General features: G+C 44.3%; 1 protein-coding gene across 7 annotated transcripts in view; it reads left to right on the plus strand.

The window, feature by feature from the left end:
- dapp1 (dual adaptor of phosphotyrosine and 3-phosphoinositides) overlaps positions 1–23,724 on the plus strand; it is a 237,343-nt gene that overhangs the window by 210,530 nt on the left and 3,089 nt on the right. For 6 of the 7 annotated variants that reach the window (XM_059965461.1, XM_059965466.1, XM_059965462.1 and 3 more), the window contains 6 exons: positions 3,036–3,169; positions 12,050–12,180; positions 15,458–15,505; positions 18,183–18,245; positions 22,409–22,494; positions 23,197–23,284. In XM_059965461.1, coding sequence (XP_059821444.1) covers positions 3,036–3,169; positions 12,050–12,180; positions 15,458–15,505; positions 18,183–18,245; positions 22,409–22,494; positions 23,197–23,284 — 550 coding nt within the window. Of the gene's footprint in view, positions 1–3,035; positions 3,170–12,049; positions 12,181–15,457; positions 15,506–18,182; positions 18,246–22,408; positions 22,495–23,196; positions 23,285–23,724 lie in introns of those variants that run through there. The other variant, XR_009511357.1, reaches the window with a different exon arrangement.

Consider the following 23,724-nt stretch of genomic DNA (forward strand, 5'->3'; position numbering starts at 1 on the left):
GCCCAGACGGGGCACCCGGCCAAATACTAAAGACCTGTGCTGATCAAGTGTTTAGCGAGATCTTAAACCTCTCACTTTGACAGTCTGAGAAACCCACCTGCTTCAAGCAGTCTTGAATTATACCAGTGCCTAAGAAGAATGTGGTAACCTGCCTCAATGACTGTCCCCAGTAGTGTATTGAGAGGTTTTTTAATAAAGTACATCAACTCCTGTCTGAGAAGTGATTTGGATCTGTTCCAATTTGCCTACTGGAGGAGCAGGTCCACAGCAGATGCCATTTCATCGGCTCTTCACTCAACCCTGGAACATCCGGACAGCAAAGGTGCATGTATCAACTACAGCTTGGCATTCAATGCCATCATCCCCTCAAAACTAATCAATATGCTTCTAGACCTTAGCCTCAATACCTCTCTGTGCAAATGGATCCTCTATTTCCTCACTTGCAGATGCTGGTCAGTTCAGATTGACAACAACATCCCCTCCACTATTTCTATCAGCACAGGTGTACCACAAGGCTGAGTGCTTAGCCCCTGCTCTGCTCATTTTACACTTGTGACTTGAAGGCTAAGCACAGCTCCAATGCCATATTCAAGTATGCTGTCATAGGCCAAATTAAACGTGGTGAGCTTATAGGAGAGAGATTGAAAATCTGGCTGAGTGGTGCCACAACAACAACCTTTAACTCAGTCAGCAAGACCATGGAGTTGATTATTGACTTCAGGAGGAGGAAAACAGAAGCCCATGAGACAGTCCTCATCGGAGGATCAGAGGTAGAGAATGTCAGCAACTTTAAATTCCTTGGTGTTACTATTTCAGGGGACCTGTCCTGGGCCCAGCATGTAAGTGCAATTGCAAAGAAAGCACAGCAGTGCCTCTACTTCCTCAGGAGTTTGCAAAGATTCGGCCTGACATCTAAAGCTTTGACAGACTTCTACAGATGTGTAGTGGAAAGTATATTGACTGGCTCTATTACAGTCTAGTATGGAAACAGCAATGGAAAATCCTACACAAAGTAGTGATTCCAGCCCAGTCCAGCATGGGTAAAACCATTCCTACCACGGAGCACACCTACACAAAGCGTTGTCACAGGAAAGGAGCATCCATCATCAGGGATCCCCACCAGCCAGGTCACACTCTCTTCTCACTGCTGCCATCAGGAAGAAGGTACAGGAGCTTCAAGACTCTCACTACTAGGTTCAGGAACAGTTATTATCCCTCAGCCATCAGGGTCTTGAACCAAAGGGAATATCTTCACTCAACTTCACTTGCCTATTTCTGAAATATTCCCACACCTATGGACTCACTTTCAAGCTCTCTTCAACTTGTGTTCCTGATATTTATTGCTTATGTATTTATTATTATTATTTCTTTCCTTTTGTATTTAGATAGTTTGTTGTCTTGCACAATGGTTGAAGGCCCAGGTCGGTGTGGTCTTTCATTGATACTGTTATGATTATTATTCTATTATGGGTTTATTGAGTATACCCACAAGAAAATGGATCTCAGGGTTGTATATGGTGACGTATATGTACTTTGATAATAAATTTACTTTGAATATGAGGTGTCGCTCTTCCAACCTGAGAGTGGCCACACTGTGGCAGCAGAGGAAGCCATGGACCAACATGTTGGAATAGGAACGAGGTTAGGAATTGGAATGATTGGCCACCGCAAAATCCTGCTTTTTGCAGATGTTGCCGAGTTGTTCATCAAAGTGATTCTCTAATCAACGTCAGGTCTCACCAGTGTAGAGGAGGCCACGTTGGGAGTACTGGATACAGTAGATTACCCCAACAGGTCTGCAGGTGAAGTGTTGCCTCGCCTGGAAAAACTGTATGGGGCCCTGAATGGAGGTGAGGAAAGTGGTGAAAGGGCAGGTACAGCACTTCTGCCACTTGCAGGGGAATAAGTGCCAGGAGGGAGGTTAGTGGGGAGTGTCCAATTGAAAAGGGAATCACAAAGGGAGAGGTAAAGATGTGTTTGGTGATAGGGACCTGTTGGTGGAAATTGCGGGGAAGTTGATGTGTTGCATGTGGATCTGCAAACTCAGTGGAGCCATGGCACCTGCATGGGCCCCAGCTTTTCTTATTGGCTGTTCGTGTTCCCAGCCTTCCCTAGCAATGCTCCCCAATTCTTTCTGTGCTACATTGACGACTGCATTGTTGGTGCTTCATGCACCCATCCTGTGCTCATCAATTTCATGAACTTTGCTCCAGCTTTCACCATGCCCTTATTCACTTGATCCATTCTTTGACAGCTCTCTTCCCTTTCTTAATCTCTGTCTCCATCTCTGGAGAGTAGTTGTCTACCGATATCTTTTATAAACTTACTGATTCCCACAGCTATCTTGACAATACTTCTAACCACCCTGTTTCCTGCGTTCAAACAAACAAATAAAAAAAATGAAAATGTCATTCCCTTTTCTCGGTTCCTTTGTCGCTGTTGCATCTGTTGCCAGGGTGAGGCTTTCCTTTTCAAGACAGTGATGTCCTCCTCCTTCAAAGAATGGGGTTTCCCTTCCTCCACCATTGATGCTGCCCTCATCTGCATCTCCTCCATTTCCTGTGCACCTACGCTCATTTCATCTTCCTGCTGTCAACGTGAGCTAATGGTTATCTTGCTCAGCATGGATGATTCATGCCTAAAGTTCTGAACCTATGAAGCTGCCTTTGCCAAATCATCTTGTGATCTGGACATACCACAGTGAGATATCCCAGTGATTTAATAAAATATTCAAATGTGTGCTGGAGTTTTGCAGCTGCTGTAAGAGTCATGTCTGAGCAGCATTCTGAGACTTCTGATACTAGCTGTGCTAAATCTAATCTATTATGCATACATTTCAGACTCTGGTTCTTGGGGAAAAAAGACTGCATCAGAGTTCAGTCAGGCACCTGTGAAGGTGGCAGCAAACTGGAGCTTAATCAGCCAGTGACTTAGTGATATCTACATCGAGTAATTGTAAAACCAAGAACTATTTTGGAAAGTGGTCCCTTGTTTCATGTTGAACTTCACTTACAGCTCTAAACTTTCCTTTGCAGAGGCAAAGATTCCGTCAAACACTTCCAGATTGAGTGGAGTGAAGGCACAATCAAATTTGGTTTTAGTGAGTTCTATTCACTATCAGAGTTTGTCAGTCACTTTGCCAACCAGCCACTGATTGGAAGCGAGACAGGTAATCCAGCATCATTTCACATTTTGCCAGGTATACCAATCAAAATTGGATCAGGTTTCATGGGTAAATTTATGCATATTATTTCATTGTCTTTTATAGATGATTCTCTAAAACATTTAGAGCACAGCTGACTGTGATTTTTGAATACCCTGATGTAACACACATCAGATTTGAAAATGTACTCAAACTAGACCATGCTCTTCTGTGTTTATTCCATTTAACTCTACCATGATAAAGCTTTGATCCTCTTGTCCCACATAGATGCAAAATGCAGGAGGAACTCAATTATTCAACTTCCTGATAAGACCACAAGACATAGGAGCAGAATTAGGCCATTCAACACACTGACTTTGCTCCATCATTCCATCATGGCTGATTTATTAAGCTTCTCAACCCCATTCTCCTGCCTTCTTCCTGTAACCTCTGATGCCCTGCTTAATTGAAAACCTATTAACCTCCACCTTAAATATACCTATGACTTGGCCTGCACAGCTGTCTGTGGCAATTAATTCCACAGATTCACTACACTCTGGCTAAAGACATGTTTACTCATCTTCTGTTCTAAGTGGATGTGCCTCTATTCCAGGGGCTCCCAACCTGGGGTCCACGGACCCCTTGGTCCATGACATTAAAAAGTTTGGGGAATCCCTATTCTATTCTGAAACTCCCCTACTATAGGAAATATCCTCTCCACATCCATTCTATCAAAATTCAACAGGCTTCAATGAGATGTCCCCCTCATTCTTCTAAACTCCAGCAAGTACAGGTCCAGAGCCATGAAAGATGCCTCAGTGTTAACCCTTTCATTCCTGGAATCTCTCTTGTGAACCTCCTCTGCCCAGTACATATTTCCTTGAATAAGGGGCCCAAAACTGCTGACCAGTGCTTTACTAAGCCTCAACATTACATCCTTGCTTTTGTATTCTAGTCCTCTGGAAACGAATTGCATTTGCCTTTCTGACCACCGACTCAACGTACAAATAAACCTTTAGGGAATCCTGCACGAGGACTCACAAGTTTCTTTTCACCTGTTTTGAGTTTTCTTCCCATTTAGAAAATAGTCCACACTTTTATTCCTTCTACCAAAGTGCATGACCGTGCACATCCCCACACTATATTTCACCTGCCAATTCTTTGCCCATTCTTCCAATCTGCCTTCTTGCATACTGCAGACTCAACACTACCCGCCCCCGCCCACCTATCTTTGTATTGTCTCAAAACCTGGCCACAAATCCATAAATTCCTTCATCTAAATCATTGACATATAATGTAAGAAGAAGTGGTCCCAACTCTGACCCCTGTGGCATGCTACTAGTCACCAGCAGCCAACCGGAGAAGGCCCCTTTGTTCCAACTCTTTGCCTTCTACCAATCAGTCAGTCTTCTGTCCATGCTAGTCTCTTTCCTTTAGTACCCTGGCCTCTTATCTTGTTAAGCAGCCTCATGCTGGGCACCTTATCAAAGGCTTTCTGAAAATCCAATTATACAACACAGACCAATTCTGCTTTGTTTATCCTGGCTGTTTTTTCCTCAAAGAATTCCAACAGATTTTTCAGGTAAAATTTCCCCTCAAGGAAACCATTGTAACATAAGTATATTTTGTCATGTTCCTCCAAGTACCTGAAATGTCATCCTTAATAATGGACTCCAACATCTTTTTCAGCCACTGAAGTCAGGCTAACTGGCCTATAATTTCCTTTCTTCTGCTTCCCACCCTTCTTAAAAAAAATAGAGTGACATTTGCTATTCTCCAGTCATTCAGAATCATTCCAGAAGTTAGTGATTCTTGAAAGATCATTAATAATGCTTCCACAATCTCTTCAGCCACCTCTTTCAAAAGACTGGGGTGAAGTTCATCTGGTCAGGTGTTATAACTACCATCAACTTCCTAAGCATCACCTTCATAGAAACAGCAACTACACTCAGTTCCACCCCTGACTCTCTCAGGTTTCTGACATCCTACTAGTGTTTTCCACAAAATACTTACGATGTTTGTCCTCAATTTCTTTGGACCACATTACTACCTCTCCAGCGCCATCCTCCTGCAGTCCGATATCCACTCTCACCTTTCTTACTCTTAATATAGCTGAAAGAAAGCTATTTGTATCTTCTTTTATATTATTGGCTAGCTTACCTTTACGTTTAATCTTTTCTCTCCCTGTAGCTTTTTAGTTGCCTTTTTGTTGTTTTTTAAATACTTACTAATCCTCTATCTTCTTTCTAATTTTTGCTTTGGATCCAACATCTTCTGATCCTAGGAAACCTCTTTCTAAGGATTTGATTTCATTTTTTACCAACAAAGCCACTTCTGCCTACCCGCCTGCCCTTTTGATGCATTGTGTATCCTTGGATGTTTAACTCCCAAATGTGATCTTCTTTCAGCTGTGACTCAGTTATATTAATAACAAAAGGGAGGTGAGATTTTTCCCTGTCATCTGCCTGCCCTTCCTCCGAGTCTTACTACACACTGCATTTATTTGTATAGCAACTGCCCCATCCTCAGCCCTATCACTCTGGTTCCCATCACTGCTCCTTTTTATATAGGTGTAACCAGTCCTTTTTGTACAGGTCATTCCTTCCCCAGAAGAGATCCCAAAGATCCAAAATCTGAAACTCTCCCCTGCAACAATTGTTCAATCACACATTCACCTGTCAAATCATCCCATTTTAACCCTCACTGGCATGTGGCCCAGACAGCAATCCAGAGGTCTCTACCCTGGAGGGTCTGCTTTTCAGCTTTCTACCGAACTCCCTATGGTCTTTCTTCAGGACCTCCTCTCTTTTCCTACCTATCTCATTGGTACCAAAATGTTACCACAACTTCTGGCTGTTCACCCTCCCCCTGGCTGTGGACTCAATCCCAGACGTTACTGATCCTGGCACCTGGGAGGCAACATAGCATCCAGCTGTCTCTTTTCAAGTCCACAGAATCTGCTGTCTGTTCCTTTAATTGTGGAATATCACAACTGCATTCCTCTTCTTTCTTCCCCCCCCCCCCCACCTTCCCTTTTGAGCCTCAGAGCCCAGGCTCAGTGCCTGTGGTCATGTTACTGCAGTTTATTCCGATAGGACATTCCCCTGAACAGTATCCAAAGTGGTACACTTGTTAAGGGGAACTGCCACAGGGGTGCTCGGCACTGGCTGTTGACTCCCTTTCCCTCTCTTGGCAGTTACTCAGGTACCTGTCTCCTGCAACTTGGGGGCTCCTGTCACCACCTCATTTTCCGAAGGTCATCCAGCAGCAACTCCAGTTCCGTCATGTGGTCTCTACGGATTTACAGCTCAGTGCACCATGCAGGTGTAGCTATCAGGGAGATTGGAAGTCTCCCCACGTTCCTAAATCTCTCACAAGGAACATACGACTAACTCTGGACCAATTCTCAGCATGCTAGCTATGTACTAATGGGGGGGGGGGGGTAGAAAATGATGGTGGGAAACTGACTTATGAGGGTCTACTTAAGCTGGTAAATCCCCAGCAGTGAAGGCATTCCCTCAAGAATTAACTCCTCACCTGGTTTGATCTATCACCTGATTATGATAGGTGGAGGTTATGAACTGATGAAGGGTCCTGCCCGAAATGTTGACTGGTTATTCCTCTCTGTCTGTCCTGCCGAGTTCCTCCTGCAATTTGTGTGTATTGCTCACTTTTTCCCTGATCACTTGAGTGGAGAGTCTTGTTTTAGAGGGAATTAATTCTGAATAATGCAAATTATTAGTTTGCATGTTCATTGTTGTAAAATTCCATATGTGTATCTTTCAACACCAACTTCCAAACTCATATCCTGTGCTAATGAGAAGGGCAAAGGCAGCAGACTCGTGGGGAAAGTCACTATCTGCAGATTCCCCTCAAGTCTCCCAGCTTATTAACTTGGAAATATGTTAGTGTTCTTTTGACTACCTCGATGTATGAGTGGCACGCAGAAGTTTTTCATTGTATCCTGGTGTGTGTGTGATTAACTAATATCAATAGTGATGGGACCACATGGTGTAATCACTCACAAAATCCTGGAGGAGCTCAGCAAGTCGGGCAGCATTGTGGAGGGAAATAAGCAGCCGAAACCCTTCATTGGTACTGGTAAGGGAGGGGGCTGAAGCCGGAAGTAAGAAGGTGGGTCAGGGGATGAATAAACTGGCAGGTGATAGGTGAAACCAGTTGAGGGGTTAAATCTTGAGGGAATGCCTTCACTGTTGTGAATTTTACCAGTTTAAAGGGATAGCTTGTGGCGGCTCATTTCCTAGCGTATGCGAACCGACTCACAATTAGATAGCCTACGGGGGTTTGCGAGCACAGAGCTTTGGAGCCTCTTCGCCATGGGGGGCCGGTTGACAGAGGCTTAAAAGTGAGGCTGAAGTTTTCGAATAAAGTTTTTCCTTCGACTGCAGTTACCGACTCCGTGTCGTAATTTTAGCGCTGTTTGTAGCACACCGCTACAATTGGTGACCCCGACGGTCCAAACGATTTTTGGACCAGAAATGACCGACGCCGCCTCTGTTCATGCGGTTTCGTTGAAACTGCCGGGTTTCTGGACACAGCGCCCGGACCTATGGTTCCAGCAAGCCGAAGCCCAATTCCACGTTCGCCGGATCACCTCAGAAGACACCCGCTACTACTACGTGGTGGGCTCCCTCGACCAGGACACAGCTGCCCAGGTCGCGGAGTTCGTACAGTCGCCCCCGGCAGACGGCAAGTACACGGAATTCAAAGCCCTGCTCCTCAGGACTTTCGGACTCTCACGGCGCGAGCGGGCTGCCCGTTTACTGCACCTGGATGGCTTGGGCGACAGACCTCCATCGGCTTTAATGAACGAGATGTTGTCTCTGGCCGAGGGACACACAGGCCTCATGTTTGAGCAGGCATTCCTGGAGCAGCTGCCCGAGGACATACGCCTGCTGCTGTCCGACGCGGATTTCAGTGACCCCCGGAAGGTGGCAGCCCGGGCGGACTTGCTGTGGAACGCCAAAAAGGTGAGCGGGGCGTCCATCGCACAGATCTCCCAGCCACGCTCCCGGCAGCAAACCAGTCCAGGCCCGGCCGCAGAGCCCACTAACCCCCGGCCCAATGACCACTGGTGCTTCTACCACCAGCGGTGGGGCGCAGAAGCCTCCCACCTCCGTCAACTCTGCGCCCGACTGAGTGAGTACGGTCTTACAATCAACCCTGCCAAATGCCAGTTCGGACTTGATACCATTGACTTCCTGGGCCACAGGATTACTAAAGACGGGGCAACCCCTCTGCCCGCTAAGGTAGATGCGGTCCGCCACTTCCCCCGACCCACCACGGTCAAAGGCCTTCAGGAATTCGTAGGTATGGTCAATTTCTACCGCCGCTTCCTCCCTTCAGCTGCCCGGATCATGCGCCCCCTGTTCGCCCTGATGTCGGGTCCGAGCAAGGACATTACCTGGGACGAGGAGTCCGCCGCCGCTTTCGTTCAAACGAAGGAAGCTTTGGCTGACGCCGCAATGCTAGTACATCCCAGAATGGACACCCCTACCGCCCTCACAGTGGACGCATCAAACACGGCAGTCGGTGGGGTGCTGGAGCAGCTCATCGCAGGTCGCTGGCAACACCTGGCGTTTTTCAGCAAACACCTGCGGCCACCCGAGCTCAAGTACAGTGCTTTTGACCGGGAACTGTTGGCGCTCTACCTGGCAATCCGGCATTTCAGGTACTTCCTAGAAGGTCGGCCCTTCACCGCGTTCACGGACCACAAACCGCTTACCTTTGCGTTTACGAAAGCATCCGACCCCTGGTCATCCCGCCAGCAACGCCACCTGTCCTACATCTCTGAATACACGACGGATGTCCGGCACGTCTCGGGTAAGGACAATGTCGTGGCGGATGCGCTCTCTCGCCCTACCGTTCATGCCCTTTCCCAAGGGGTAGACTTTGAGGCACTGGCAGAGGCACAGCAGGTAGATGAGGAGATTCCGAGTTACAGGACTGCAGTCTCTGGTTTGCAGCTCCAGGACTTCCCCGTGGGCCCAGGTGAGAGGACCCTACTCTGTGACGTCGCCACCAACCAGCCCCGTCCGGTCGTCCCCGCAGCCTGGCGGCGACGTGTTTTCGACTCCATTCATAACTTGGCGCATCCCTCCATCCGGACAACTGTCCGGATGGTTTCCAGCAGGTTCGTTTGGCACGGACTCCGCAAACAGGTCAGTGCATGGGCCAGGACGTGCATGCATTGCCAGACGGCCAAGGTTCAGCGGCACACCAAAGCCCCACCGCAGCAGTTCCATCCCGCCCACCGGCGTTTCGACCACATTCATGTGGATATCGTGGGCCCCCTGCCAGTGTCGCGCGGAGCGCGTTACCTCCTGACTATCGTGGACCGGTTCACAAGATGGCCAGAGGCGGTCCCGCTCACCGACACCACCTCCGAATCTTGCGCCCGAGCCCTGATCGCCACCTGGGTGTCCCGCTTTGGTGTACCAGCCCACATTACCTCCGACAGAGGCGCCCAGTTCACCTCCAGCCTGTGGTCAGCTATGGCCAGCCTTTTGGGGACTCAGCTGCACCACACCACTGCCTACCACCCACAGTCGAACGGGCTAGTGGAGCGTTTCCACCGTCACCTGAAGTCGGCCCTCATGGCCCACCTGCGAGGAGCCAACTGGGCGGACGAGCTTCCCTGGGTCCTTCTCGGCATCCGCACAGCGCCCAAGGACGACCTGCACGCCTCGTCGGCCGAGTTGGTATACGGCGCGCCCCTGGCCGTCCCCGGGGAGTTCCTACCAGCCCCGAGGGGGCAAGAGGAAGAACCCGCTGCAGTCCTGGGCAGACTTCGCGAGAAGCTCGGTAACCTGGCCCCCATACCCACTTCACAGCATGGGCGGCACCCGACCTGCGTACCCAAAGACCTACGGAACTGTAAGTTTGTGTTTGTACGAAGGGGCGGGCATCGGCCACCGCTGCAGCGGCCATACGAGGGGCCGTTTACGGTGCTCCGGAACAACGGGTCCACGTTCGTGCTGGACGTTGGGGGGAAGGAGGAGGTTTTCACGGTGGACCGCCTCAAGCCGGCCCATGTGGACCTGGCGCAACCGGCCGAGTTTCCGGCGCCTCGGCGCAGAGGCCGACCTCCCAAGCAGGTTCTGGCCCAGGCTGTGGACATTGGGGGGTGTATCGCCGGTTCTGGGGGGGGGTTATGTGGCGGCTCATTTCCTAGCGTATGCGAACCGACTCACAATTAGATAGCCTACGGGGGTTTGCGAGCACAGAGCTTTGGAGCCTCTTCGCCATGGGGGGCCGGTTGACAGAGGCTTAAAAGTGAGGCTGAAGTTTTCGAATAAAGTTTTTCCTTCGACTGCAGTTACCGACTCCGTGTCGTAATTTTAGCGCTGTTTGTAGCACACCGCTACAAGCTCACTGTTAATGTCTTTCAGCAGTTAAGAAATGGCAATAAGTAATGACCCTGCCATGGTAGCTCTATTATGGCCATCCTTGTAGATGAAGACTCTCATTAGAGCATTTATCTTTATAGATTTTAAGAATCCCAGTTACAGTTATTGTAAATGTGTCTTGCTGAACCTGTGATCTGGACAATATGCACAAACTGCTGGAGGAAGTCAACAGGTCAGGCATCATCTATGGGGAAATGTCAACTGTGTACTCCCCCCCCCCCCCCCAACATAGATGCTGCCTTTCCTGCTGAGTTCCTCTGGCATTTTGTGTGTGTTGGTCAAGTTTTACAGCATCTACAAAAAGGTACAGCACAATGTAGGCCCTTCAGCCCACAAAGCTGTGTCAAACATGTCCTTACCTTAGAAATTACCTAGGGTACCCATAGCCCTCTAGTTTTCTAAACTCCATGTACCTACCTTGTGTCTCTGTATTCCAGACTGCTGGATTGAACCCAGTTCCTGTGGAATTGGACCAGTCTGGCAAAATGTTAACTCCCCAAAGCGTGCTTCAGTGTCCATGTTCCTAGAATGATTTTTAAAAAATGAATGCACAATGATAAATGAAAGGTTGCAAAAGAACTTCAGTGCCTAAGGTTTGGCCAACTTTGGTGACCGCTGTTAGCACTCTCATGGCTGTAAAAGATGGGCAGCACAATAGTACACAAGCAGCCGTTGGAACCGCCACCTCACAATACCAGTGGGTCAGGTTCAGTCCTCCCCTTGAACGTAGTCTGTGTGGAGTTTGCATGTCCTCCTTTTCCCTTCCCCTGGGTGCACCAGTTTTCTCCCACAATCCCATTGCGTGAGGATTGGTGGGTTAGCTGGCCTCTGTAAAATGCCTCTGGGTGAGTGATAGAGTCTTAGGAGGGGTTGATGAGAATTTGAGGACAAAACAATTAATGCAAATGGGTGATTGTTAGTCAGAATAGTGGGTTGAAAGTCCTTGTTCCTGTTTTCTGACTCTAGATTACATTTTGTATTAATTCTGTCGCATTTATTTAAATGTCAGCAATTGTATTGTGTAATATTACCATAGAAATGTCCCAAGATATTTTGAGGTTCACATAAAAGCAGTTGTTCTGGATTAAAAAGCAGAACATGTTTGAAAGGCTCAGCAGTCAGGGCCAATGACAAGGGGAGAGAGAAAGGGGATACACAGTTCAGCTCAATAGCTGTTCATCAAATCTGTTCTGTTGCAAGCTTGACACTCTGAAGTGTGAATTGTTTTTCTCTGCAAATGCTATCTATGGTGCTGACTATCTCCATTTGATACACGTTATTCATTGGCATGGGCACAAAAAGATGTACGCGTACACCAATGTACATTTGTACCTGTGATGTGAGCTGTTGATCTGTTTGGAAAGATGATTGTTTTTATTGAATGCGTTTGCTGAGGGAACACTCCTTGTGATGTGACTAAATGAGCTGTTGATCTGTTTGGAAAGGTGATTGTTTTTATTGAATGTGTTTGCTGAAGGAACGCTCCTTGTGCTTAAAAGTCCGTATCCGCGGCAAGTGGAAGAACCTTCCATCTACGAATCAGTCCGGGTTCATACAGCCATGCAGACGGGCCGCACGGAGAACGACCTGGTTTCCAAGGCTGCTTCGGTAAGTGCGTCAGTGCCTGTTCCTGACTTAGTTGGGAACACAATGAATTCTTTTCAAAGCTGAGATTTCCTTCTGAATGAACAGTTAAAGATCAACGAAAAGACCTGCATTTCTGTGGCACCCTCGGCAACTTAATGTTCATTTTTGTTATGTAGATTTTGGTAGTTAAGCCAGCATTTAAGGTTGCTGATCCGGGCAATGTAATCTTTTTCGCTGAAAGTGGCATCACAGGTAGACAGGCTGATGAAAAAGGCATGCCGACCTTTATCAGTCATAGAATAATAGAAGCAGAACACGCAAAATGCTGGAGGACCTCACCAGAGCTCGAACGTCAGCTTGGCTCGTTAACTAACTCTGCTAACAGTTATGTGACTCAGCAGTGAGCTGGTCACCTTTCTCAACAATATGTATCCAGGGTCGGTATGACTTGGGGTTCATCCAAACAGGAATGCTGGGGATTCTAATTTGAGTGAATGCTGTTTAAATATTGCCCATACAATTATTGGTCACCAAAGAATAACAGATCGTACACCAGTATAAAATTATAAAGAAAGTATATTTACCAATTTCATCTTAATCGAAAAAAAGATAAGTTAAAAAAAAAATAAAAGAGCCCATTACAGTTAAACCAGTCTAAATGTGCGCATAAACGTTGGAGCTCGTTTCAGTAGTGGAAGGGTGTACACTTTACTTGCAGCACTGAATTCTCATCACCAATCACAGGTTGAACTTCCTTTTTTGGATTCCTTTGTCTCACAAAGTGCTTCGTGCATTAAGGTCTTCCCTTTGGCTAGGATCCTCCTGGCATTTTCCCTAATCCTCTCCTCTTCCTATCTCCCGCTAAAAGACTACGAACCTGACTACCGTCCTTCAGAAATCTCTCTACCCAGCTCTCTCTGAAACTTCCTCTTCATCCCACCATCCTGATTGGCTGACGCAACATTCCTACGTAGGATAACATGGCTCCTTATCCTTAGCTGAAACCAAAACACTCTCACCAGCAGGATATGCTGCTTTTACTGAAAACTGTTAAAATAAAATACTTCACAGCACAGCAGTAGAAATCTTAACCAGGGCATTACATATGGAAAAGAGTAAACATATGACTTTTTGGGATGTTTTGACTTTTCCATAAATGCAGCCTGGTCTACTGAGTTCCTCCAGCATTTTGTGTTTATTGCTTTGATATCCAGCATCTGCAAATTTTCTTGTGTTTACAGAATAATAGAAGTTGGGATATCGTGTTGCAATTATACAAGACATTGATGAGACCACTAGGGTCTGAGTTAGAGAGAGAAACTGAAGTCTAGGACTTTATTCCTTGGAGTGCAGGTATATACAATGATTAACGGTGTAGATAGGGTGAATGCACACAATCTTTTATCCGCCCCCAGGGTTGGGGAATCAAGAACTAGAGACTCAAGGTAAAAGGGGAAAGATCTAAAGGAAATCTTGGGACCAACTTTTTCACCCAGAGCTGCGTTGCCAATATGTTGCCATGAGCTGCCAACATATTGGCAGAGGTAAGTACAGTTGAGTGTACAGAGGAAGTGGTTGAGGTAAGTACTGTAACTATTTAAAATACACTTGTTCAGGTACGAAAATAGGAAAGGGTTAGAGCACGATCTCCCAACCTGGGGTCCACATACCCCTTGCTTGATGGTATTGGTCCATGGCATAAAAAGGTTGGGAATCCTTGATTTAGAGGGATATGAGCCAAATGCAGGCAAGTGGGACTAGCTTAAAAAGGAATTTTGATTGGTATGCACTGGTTAGGCTGACAGCCCTGTTCCCATATGTATGACTCTATGACTGTTTCAGAGGGCAGTGAAGATGACTGCCTCTTTTCCAAGGGATAGTACTCACTTGCCTACAGGATGTTTTGTGGTCCCCACCACTGCTAACTTTGTATTGATTTATTGGCTTAGTTAACTGAATTTAAATTCTCCAGCTGCTATAGTGGGATTTCCTCTGATGTTAGTTGAGTCTTTTAATTCCCAGTGCAGTAAGTCATAACTGATGGTTGGGTTTTCTTTCCAGCTTCATATCGTGTCGAATGCCATGTTCTATGGGATACTCGAAGCTTGTGATTGGCACCACAGAAATGCAAATTATTTTGTATCAATGCCTAGGTGTCTGCAAGAAGTAATTACTTACTGTTCTTAAAAAAATAATGATGACTAGAGTAGATGTCAAATGGAACAAGTTAAACTCATTTCCCACAGCAAAATGTACAGTAAGATTGTTTCCTGAATCTAGTTCTGCCATTTCACTTTTTTTTCCCTTCCACCAGAGCCACATGTATAACATAGAGCATAGAATACAATGCTTGTGACAACCATTTTGCCACTTTAAAGTAATCCCATCTCATTGCACATGGTCTATATTCCAATATCCTTTCTCTACCTGTTCATGTGCCTGTCTGCCCCTTAAATGTTGCTATCGTAACTGCTTCCAGCGCCTTCACTGGCAATGCACTTCCTCCCATTCCCTCTCCTTGTCTCTCTACAACTTATCTTCTTACACAGATCCCAGTCAGCTCCCCGCTGTTTCTGTCAGTAACCCATTACTAAGGAGAAACTTACAGTGGCTATATAATGTAGAGCAAAAAGCATAACTGCTGGAGAAAGTCCAGACCACTCCATTTCTTGCGTGTTTAAATAACTCTCAGATTTTTGGGGTGTGGGAGAGAACAGGAGCACATGGGGAAACACATGTGGTCACAGTCTGTGCAGTAGATCTACATCAAACCCAAGTCATTAAAGCCCAAATGTACACCCACTGAGAAAAGGCAAAATTTGAGGTTGTTTTTTCTGGTACAAGGGTTTACAAAATAATGAGAAGCCTGGATAGAGCATGTGACAAGTACATGTTCCCTACAGCAAAGAAGTTGGTAACTGGGGAGCGTAGATTTAAATGTATTGATCAATGGATGGGGTGGGTTCAGGAAGTACATATATTCAACACACAACGGACTCTGGAACCACTCTAGAACTAGAATTTCATTGGCTGAAGGGTGTGGCAGGCAGACACTCACCACGTTTTACAAGTACTTCATGAACCCTGAGCTACCCAGGTCGCAGTTCAAAAGCTGGGAAATGGCATCAATCAAAGCCCATTTTGGGCTAGCTGAATGGCTGCCTCCTGTGCTGTTTCCCCTTGCCTCTCCATCAATGTCTGTAATGCAGCTAACCACCTACACCCCACACTAAACCCCCACAACTGTTCTCAGTCTCCAAGCAATTCAGTTACTCACCATGTTCTTTTCAATTTTCAGCTGGGCACCAAAGAAGGCTATCTTATAAAACAAGGAGGCAGAGTAAAGGTAAGACCCTATGTGTGGCTGGTGCACAATTACATAAAGGTGCTACATTTTAGGAAAGGTGTTGAAGAGCTGGCAAGGCCATAGTTATGCAGCATAGTACAAGCCCTTTGGCCCACACCACCTATTGTATCTATCTACCCTACCACCATTTACCCGCAGTCAGACCACCTTGGTGATTCACGTACGAGGTTACAGCTTACTTACTTGGGGATAAGGGACTTCAGTTGTGTGGAAGCAAAGGAGATGTTGGAGTTGTTCTCCGTGCAGCTGAGGGTAAAGAGCATTATCCAACTAGAGGTTTCCACTAACTCCAGTTTGATAGATCTGAAGGGTTATGACCAAATGTGGGCAAATGGACATCTTGGTCAGCATGGATGAGTTGGGCAGAAGGGCCTGATTTTGCTGTGTTACTCTGTTTTCACTGGCATAAAGGTAATTTGATCATCGACTAATTGGTGAAGCACAAGTAAAGCATGCAAGCATCTGTGATTTGCAATAAACACCTGAAATGATGGTTATGGGGTGGAAACCTTGACCTAAACTCTGAACTCTCAAAAGACAATTAGATTTAAACATAGCATGCTTACAGAGCTGTTGGTGACTATGTTCTTTCAATGAGTACCATACCTTCATTAATGATTAAGTGCCAGGATTTCTTTATTCGTTCATATTTCCTGATCTGGGTGTTGGTGCCAAGGTCTTCATTTCTAGCTTCTCCTTGAACTTTATGGCTTGCAAGATTAAATCAAGAGTCAACCACTTTGGAAATGTACAATTAAATGGATTTTGAGCTATAATGGTTAGATTTTATTGAATATTTAACCACAGTCTGCATTGCAATGTGCTCACTTAAGTTAATTATTTCAAGCTCCTTAAACGGTTAGGTACAGGGTAAATGGGTATATTTTTAGTACATTATGCCCAAGGTTAAGACTGTTGGTAGTATTGGACCCTTACAATAGCTGAAGGATGTGGAAGTACAGATTGTTCATCAACAGAGTGAAGTGGAACCAGTGGCACAGATTTAAAGTGATTGACAAGAGGAACTGAGGTGATGCAAAATGTGACTGGGATCTGTATGGGCTGCTGAATGTAAATTTATGAGTAGCCATTAAAAAGGGGCTTGCAAGGGATTTAAAAGGAGAAAAAAAATGAAGGGCAAAGATCCGTGGAGTGTGTCAAACAGGCTTGAAAAAGCCAGCACAAGCTCAAGAGACAGAATTGGCCACTCTCAATGTTGACTGTGGTTTTGACACTCCTGGAACAGAAACATCATGGTTAAGTCAAAGCACTTCTACTGTCTGCCAGTGGATACAGCCATGACTGTTCACATCAACCTTATAAAATTCTCTCTCCATTCCTGCACACTCCCAAGTCTATCTGTAAATGTACTATACTGTTAAAGCATGACAACAATGTAATAGATTAATAATCCCAAAACTTAGTATAAAGAGGGAAGTACACATTAGATCAGGTAGCATGTGGAAAGAAACAGTTAATGTTAAATTAGGCGGTTGACCTTTCATCAGACAGTTCATTAGCCTGAAACAATGCCTGAAATTTTTCTATTTCTGTGTAAGCTGCATGACTGCTAAATATTCCTGACATTCTTTGTTTTAATTTCACATTTTCAGCATCTGTAGCATTTTCCTTTTGCATCTCTATTTACTAATCTGAAATCATGAGTTAAATTTATTAAATAAATCAGGAAATAAACTGATATCAGTAGTGATTAAAACAATTAAAAACAAAATGGTGCACTTGTTAATCAGGAAGTTTTTCCTGATTAACTTTGGATGAAAATAATGATTGATTTGCAATTTTGAAATGGGCCAGTAAGCTAATTTTACTGAATTGTATGAACTGGAGTGGTGCAAGAAGATGCCATATAATCACATTCTCAAAAGAATATGACTTCTTTATTGATGCTTGGATCCAGCAAATGAATATAGTGGAGCAAAGAAGACAGATGTTTTTTATCAGAGTATTTCGGGCAGATGTTGCCTGAATAACACATTGGTCTGACAGGCTGGCCAGTCACTAACTAAGTTTTAAGTTCATAATTGAAAAGCAAAATATTGCAGATGTTGAAAATATTTTTAAAAATTAATCAGAAAATGTTGAAAAATACTCAAAGGTCAGGCAGCATCTGTGGAGGTGAAGAGAGATGTTTCAGAATGATGACACTGGAAGAAAAAACGAAATCAGATTGTTGTAACAATCTGCTGGAAGAACTCAGCTGGTCGAGTTGCTTCTATAGGAGAAAGGAATCGCTGACATTTCAAGCTTAAACACATCAGTTCCGGATACCGGGTTTCAAACCATCAACAATTACTTTTGGTCTGTGTCTGGAAGCAGAATCTTTACCTGAACCATCAATAATTCTTTCACACTGCCACCACAGATGCTGCTAGACCCACTGTTCCTATGACAGATTGTGTTATGCTCCAGGTTCCAGCATCTGTAGTTTCTGTATTGCTAGAGGTTATTTAAATTGGGATGAAAGATCATGGTCATGAAACATTAACTCTACCTCACTCTCCACTGATGCTGTCTAACCTGTCAAATATTTACATTTTTAATACTTATTCTGTACCTCATGCATTGCTCAGCCACCATGAAGCATGGTGCGTGGCTTTATTCTGAACAATGAATGTACAATTTCTTATCTCTCCAGACCTGGAAAACCAGATGGTTTATTTTACATAGGAATGAACTGAAGTATTTCAAAGACAAAATGGTAAGTAATTAAGTAAACTGCATTTGAGCAGCTTAATTAATGTTTAAAAAATAAAATATCTGCAGCCTGAGTTCAATGATCTGTCCCTGACACCAGCTGCCCCCTGCTGGCACAGTCTTCCATTGCACCTATTCCAGTGAATGCGACTACCTTCAATGTTTTGCCCAAGTGGTTCTCCTGGTAGTAATTATTGAGCTTGTCTATGTGTTGCTGCAAGCTGGACAAATCACCTTAATACAGCTGTTGTTGGAACTTAGGAGAACTGAACTCTGACTTTGTTCCATTCGTGTTGCTACACTAAAGGATGTAGTAACAATGGGAAGAGTGCAGAGGAGATTTAGTAGGATGTTGCCTAGAAAGAAGGGATGCAATTAAAAGGAGAGATTTGGCAGGCTGGGTTTATTCGTGTTAGGAAGTAAGAGGCTGAGAGGGGACCTTGGGGAGGATTATATTATGAAGGGCAGAGATAGGATAGTCTTTTTCCCGGGACAGAGGAGTCTAGCAGGAGAAGGCGCAGGTTTAGGGTGGGGGGGGGGGGGGGGGGAAGGTATTTAAAGAGTTAAGCGGTAAAAATTTCACAGAGGTAGTGAAAATCTGGAAAGAGCTGCCTTTTATTTGTCTGATACAATACTTGGACAAGTATTTAAATAGGAAAGATGTAAAGGGTTACAGGCTTAATACAGGCAAATGAGATTAGTGTAGATGAGTGTTGTGATCAGTGTGGACTAGGTGGGATGGAAGTGTATAATACTATGATTGTAAAGCAGAGTGGGGTGGATATTCTGGTTCCTTGTGCATGTAATCTACAGTGCAACTGAGCAAAGAGCAGAAAGGATCAATTATTCTGCAAACTGTGACTCTCTTCTCCCATGTGAGGAAGCCAAACCAAGAACCATACATACATTGAAGCAATAGGAAATTTGGAAGTAATTTCTTTACTCTTACTGGTTTCGTCAGGGTGAATAGTAGTTGATGGTTTGGAAGAGGAGGTTTGAGAGAGTGTTGATTGGCGAGATTACAAGAGCCTCGGTGGAGGACAAACCAGGTGTCAGAATCGCCTACATCTCTACTGTAGGGTCCTCGTATTGAATTGAAGGAGCACCTCACAGCTTTATCAGCTCTATGAAGTAATGTTCAATGGGAACTTACCCACACATCCCTGAACTGCGCCCTGCCCAGTTGTCTCTTAAATATAAAAATTTATTGAGGCAAATGTAACACATAGAACTGTCACGGTGAACATTCCTTTATAGCTGTATGAAGTCAATTAACAATATGTATTTGTATTAACATAGGAAATTTGTCAACCAACATGCAGGTAAATATAGAAAAGCATTCATTCAGCACCTTTCACAAACTCAAAACATCACAAAGTACTTTGCAACCAACTCTAACTGTGGTCACAGTTGTAACGTGGCAACATCGGCATCCTGTTTGTATACAGCAGACTGATAATCAGGGGTATTGATGAGGAGGATGGTAACAGTCCTTTCCCCAGGGTAGCTAAGTCCAAAACTAGGGTGTATAGATTTGGTGCGAAAGGGACCTGAGAAGCAACTTTTTCACTTAGAGAGTGGTAAGTATAGGGAATGAGCTGTCCAGAGATAGTAGCTGAGGCAGGTACAATTATATCATTTAAGAAGCATTTGGATGGGTACATGGAGGGTTGGGCTTGGAAGAGATATGGGCCAAATGCAGGAAAGTGAGAATAGCTGGGTGGACACTGTGGTCAGCATGAACTTGTTGGGTCAATGATCAGTATCCATGCTTAATTGCTCTACAACTCTATCTTAGTTAGGAGTTAAAGTTGGTGTTAACCCCCTAACTAACTCCTATGAGTGCTGCCTAGTGGTGTAGTGGCATCAGAACTAGACTTTTAAGCTGGTCCTGGGTTCAAGTCCAGCCAGCTCCTTGCTCTCTAGTTACCGTGACTAGAGAGAAGGTTCTTGGGGAAACTGAAAGGTCTTAAGGTAGATAAGTCATCTGGACCAGATGGTGTACACCCCAGAGTTTGAAGGAGGTGGCTGAAGAGATCATGGAGGCATTAGTAATGATCTTTCAAAAATCTCCAGTTTATGAAATGGTTCCGGAAAACTGGAAAATTGCAAATAACTCCACTCTTCAAGAAGGGAGGGAGGCAGAAGAAATGAAATTATAGGTCAGTTAGTCTGATCTCAGTAGCTGGGAAGATGTTGGAGCCTATTGTTAAGGATGTGGTTTCGGGGTACTTGGAGGCACATGATACAATAGGCCATAGTCACCATGGTTTCATCAAGGGGAAATCTTGCCTGACAAATCTGTTGGAATTCTTTGAAGAAATAATAAGCAGGATGGACAAAGGAGAATTGGTTGATTTTGTGTACTTGGATTTTCAGGTCTTTGACAAGGTGCCACACGAGGCTGTTTAACAAGCTACAAACCCATGGTATAACAGGAAAGATTCTAGCATGGATAAAGCAGAGGCTGATTGGCAGGAGGGAAAGAGTGGGAATAAAGGGAGCCTTTTCTGGTTGGCTGCCAGTGACTAGTGGTGTTCCACAGGGGTCTCTGTTGGGACCGATTCTTTTTGCATTATATGTCAATGATTTGAATTATGGAATTGATGGCTTTGTTGCAATATTTGCAGATGATATGAAGATAGGTGGAGGGGCAAGTAGTTTGGAGAAAGTAGAGAGACTATAGAAGGACATATTAGGAGACTGGGCAAAGAAATGGAATAGTGTCAGGAATTGTATGGTCATGCACTTTGGTAGAAGAAAGAGTTGACTATTTTCTCAATGTTAAGAAAATATTTTAAAAATATTTTTTAAAATGAGGTGCAAAGGGGCTTGGGTGTCCTTGTGCAGGATTTCCTGAAGGTTAATTTGCAGGTTGTGTCTGTGGTGAGGAAGACAAATGGAATGTTAGAATTCACTTTAAAAGGATTAGAATATAAAAGCAAGGATGTAATGTTGAGACTTTATAAAGCACTGGTGAGGCCTCACTTGGAGTATTGTGGGCAGTTTGGGCTCCTTGTCTTAAAAAGGATGTGCTGAAACTAGAGAAGATTCAAAGGAGGTTCATGAAAAGGATTCCAGGATTTAATGGCTTGTCATATGAAGAGCGTCAGATGGCTTTGGGCCTGTATTCGTTGGAATTCAGAAGAACGTGGGTTGATGTAATTGAAACCTATCTAAGGGTGAAAGGCTTTGATCGAGTGGATGTGGAGAGGATGGTTCCTATGGTGGGAGAGTCTAAGAATAGAGGACAGCCTCAAAATAGAGAGGCATCCTTTCAGAACGGGGATGAATGTGGTGAACCTGTGGAATTCTTTGGTAGCTGTGGAGGCCAAGTCTTTGTGTATATTTAAGGCAGAGATTGATAGATTCTTGATTGGTCAGGGCATGAAGGGACACAGGAAGAAGCTAAGAGATTTGGGCTGAGAGGAAAATTGGATCAGCCATGATAAGATGGTGGAGGAGACTCAATGGGCCAAATGGCCTAACTCTGCTCCTATATCTTATGTTCTTAAGGTCTTTCCATCCATGCTAGGTTGAGCATCAAGCTCGTTTAGAAAAAAGTCAAATGCTAATGAAATGGCAAGGTTGCCTTCCAAAGTGCCACAAGGTGCAGAGAGGAATAACGACAACTTGAAAGAGCTGTTTGAAAGCAGAACTAAGAATTCTTCAAAGTACTAAATGGGATCTTGCATTTTACCTCGTATTGAGAAATATCAGCACTGATACTAGTGGCCTTGAAAAACGTTGTTTTTTTCCCCCAGCAGCTTCAGTATAACAATCTTGGTGGATACCAGTGGAACTCTGTTTTTAATTCTGAATTGAGTATCAGAAGTTAAAACTGTTTTGACTACCTCTCTTTATTGGTAGCAAATCAATTACAGAATTGTACATGCCTAAACCACTTCCTCTGGGTGGCTCATTCTATATACTAAACACACTCCGGGTGGAAATAGTTGCTTCTCAAGTCCCTTTTATAGAATTGCTTAATTACTCAGAATTATACTCAGCACAATGTTTTGAGGCAGAGCAGCAACATTTTAAACTGTAGATCAGACCTCCCATGCTCCCCCACCCCCCGCAGTCACAGACTTGTATCATCTGTAATTAAGAATCTTGTATGCTTTAAGTCTCAGTGATAAATTAAGTAAAACGTTTCCTTTACAGTCTACAGAACCAATCAAGACGTTAGATCTAACTGAATGTACTGGGGTACAATTTGACTATTCACAGGAGAGGATTAATTGTTTCTGGTAAGAAATAAAATAACATGGCTTTAAATAAAAATGGCTTGGTTGGGAATGATTCCGTTCCATATTTTCTTAAAGAAAACATGGCTGGATGTAAAACCAGTGGAATGAAATGTGTATCTAATCCACTCAGACTGCTTCTGTACAATACCTTAAAGGTTACTAAATGCCACTGCCAGTTGGTCCATTGGGTGTGCAGTGAACAGCTATGAAACAAATAGCTTGACAGCACCACGTTTTCTGTACTGAAATTATTCTGAATTGAATCCAAGGAAACGTTGTTGTAATCTAAACATTAACAATTTTGCTTAAAAATGTTCAAACAGACCTCTTAGCTCCAGGGATGTGGGTTCAAGCCTGACCCTGGGTGCATCCTTGAATGTTCTCCCTGGGCTGCTCTATTGATATGCTGATAAATTAATTGGCTTCTGCAAATTACCTCCTTTACAGGCTAGTGGTCAAAGAATCTATGATTCAGGACTCAAAATTGTTTAACGTCATTTCCAGTACGCAAGTGTAAAGGAGAACGAAATAATTGTTACTCTGGATTCCATGCAGCAGCATATTTTTAAAAAACCAATAAATACAAATACATAAGATAGCTTGATGAGTAATGAGAATAAGTTGGATGGAATGGGGCTGAATGTTGGGGTCTAACATGAGCCAAATGCCTTCTCTCATAATGGGTAAATCGTCTCTTGACAGCTTAGTATTTCCTGAAAGAACGTATTATATGTGTACAAAGACGGGGATTGAAGCTGATGAATGGATCAAGTTAATACGGTGGAAACTGGTATGTATCTACCTTAAAATAAGTGACTAGAGTCTGTAACAAGGGGAACAGTAACTAACTTACTAAACAGTTTAGTAAATTAAAGTGGAATTACTGTGGAAGGCATTGCATTACATTACCACTTCTATTTGCTCCTCACGAGGAGAACATCATTTGCCTCACCAAGATTTGTGCAGGAACCAAAAATCGTCTATTGCTGTAAGTGCTTTCCCCAAACCCACTGTGTATATGCGGAGTCATTTTCTGAGGGATATAGAGCATAACTGCTTTCCACTTATGTTACACCCCCCCCTCCCCCCGGACAAGATGGGCAGAAAATAACATAAATAGAAGTATACCATCTGGCCTTTCAAGCCTGTTCTGTCGTTTGACAATCATGTCAGAAACTCCACAACTCTGAGTTGAAGAATCTTTAGAATTGTTTAGCCAGAGTGTAGGAG

The sequence above is a fragment of the Hypanus sabinus genome, chromosome 3 (genome assembly GCF_030144855.1).
Source record: "Hypanus sabinus isolate sHypSab1 chromosome 3, sHypSab1.hap1, whole genome shotgun sequence".
In the NCBI taxonomy this organism is placed as follows: domain Eukaryota; kingdom Metazoa; phylum Chordata; class Chondrichthyes; order Myliobatiformes; family Dasyatidae; genus Hypanus; species Hypanus sabinus.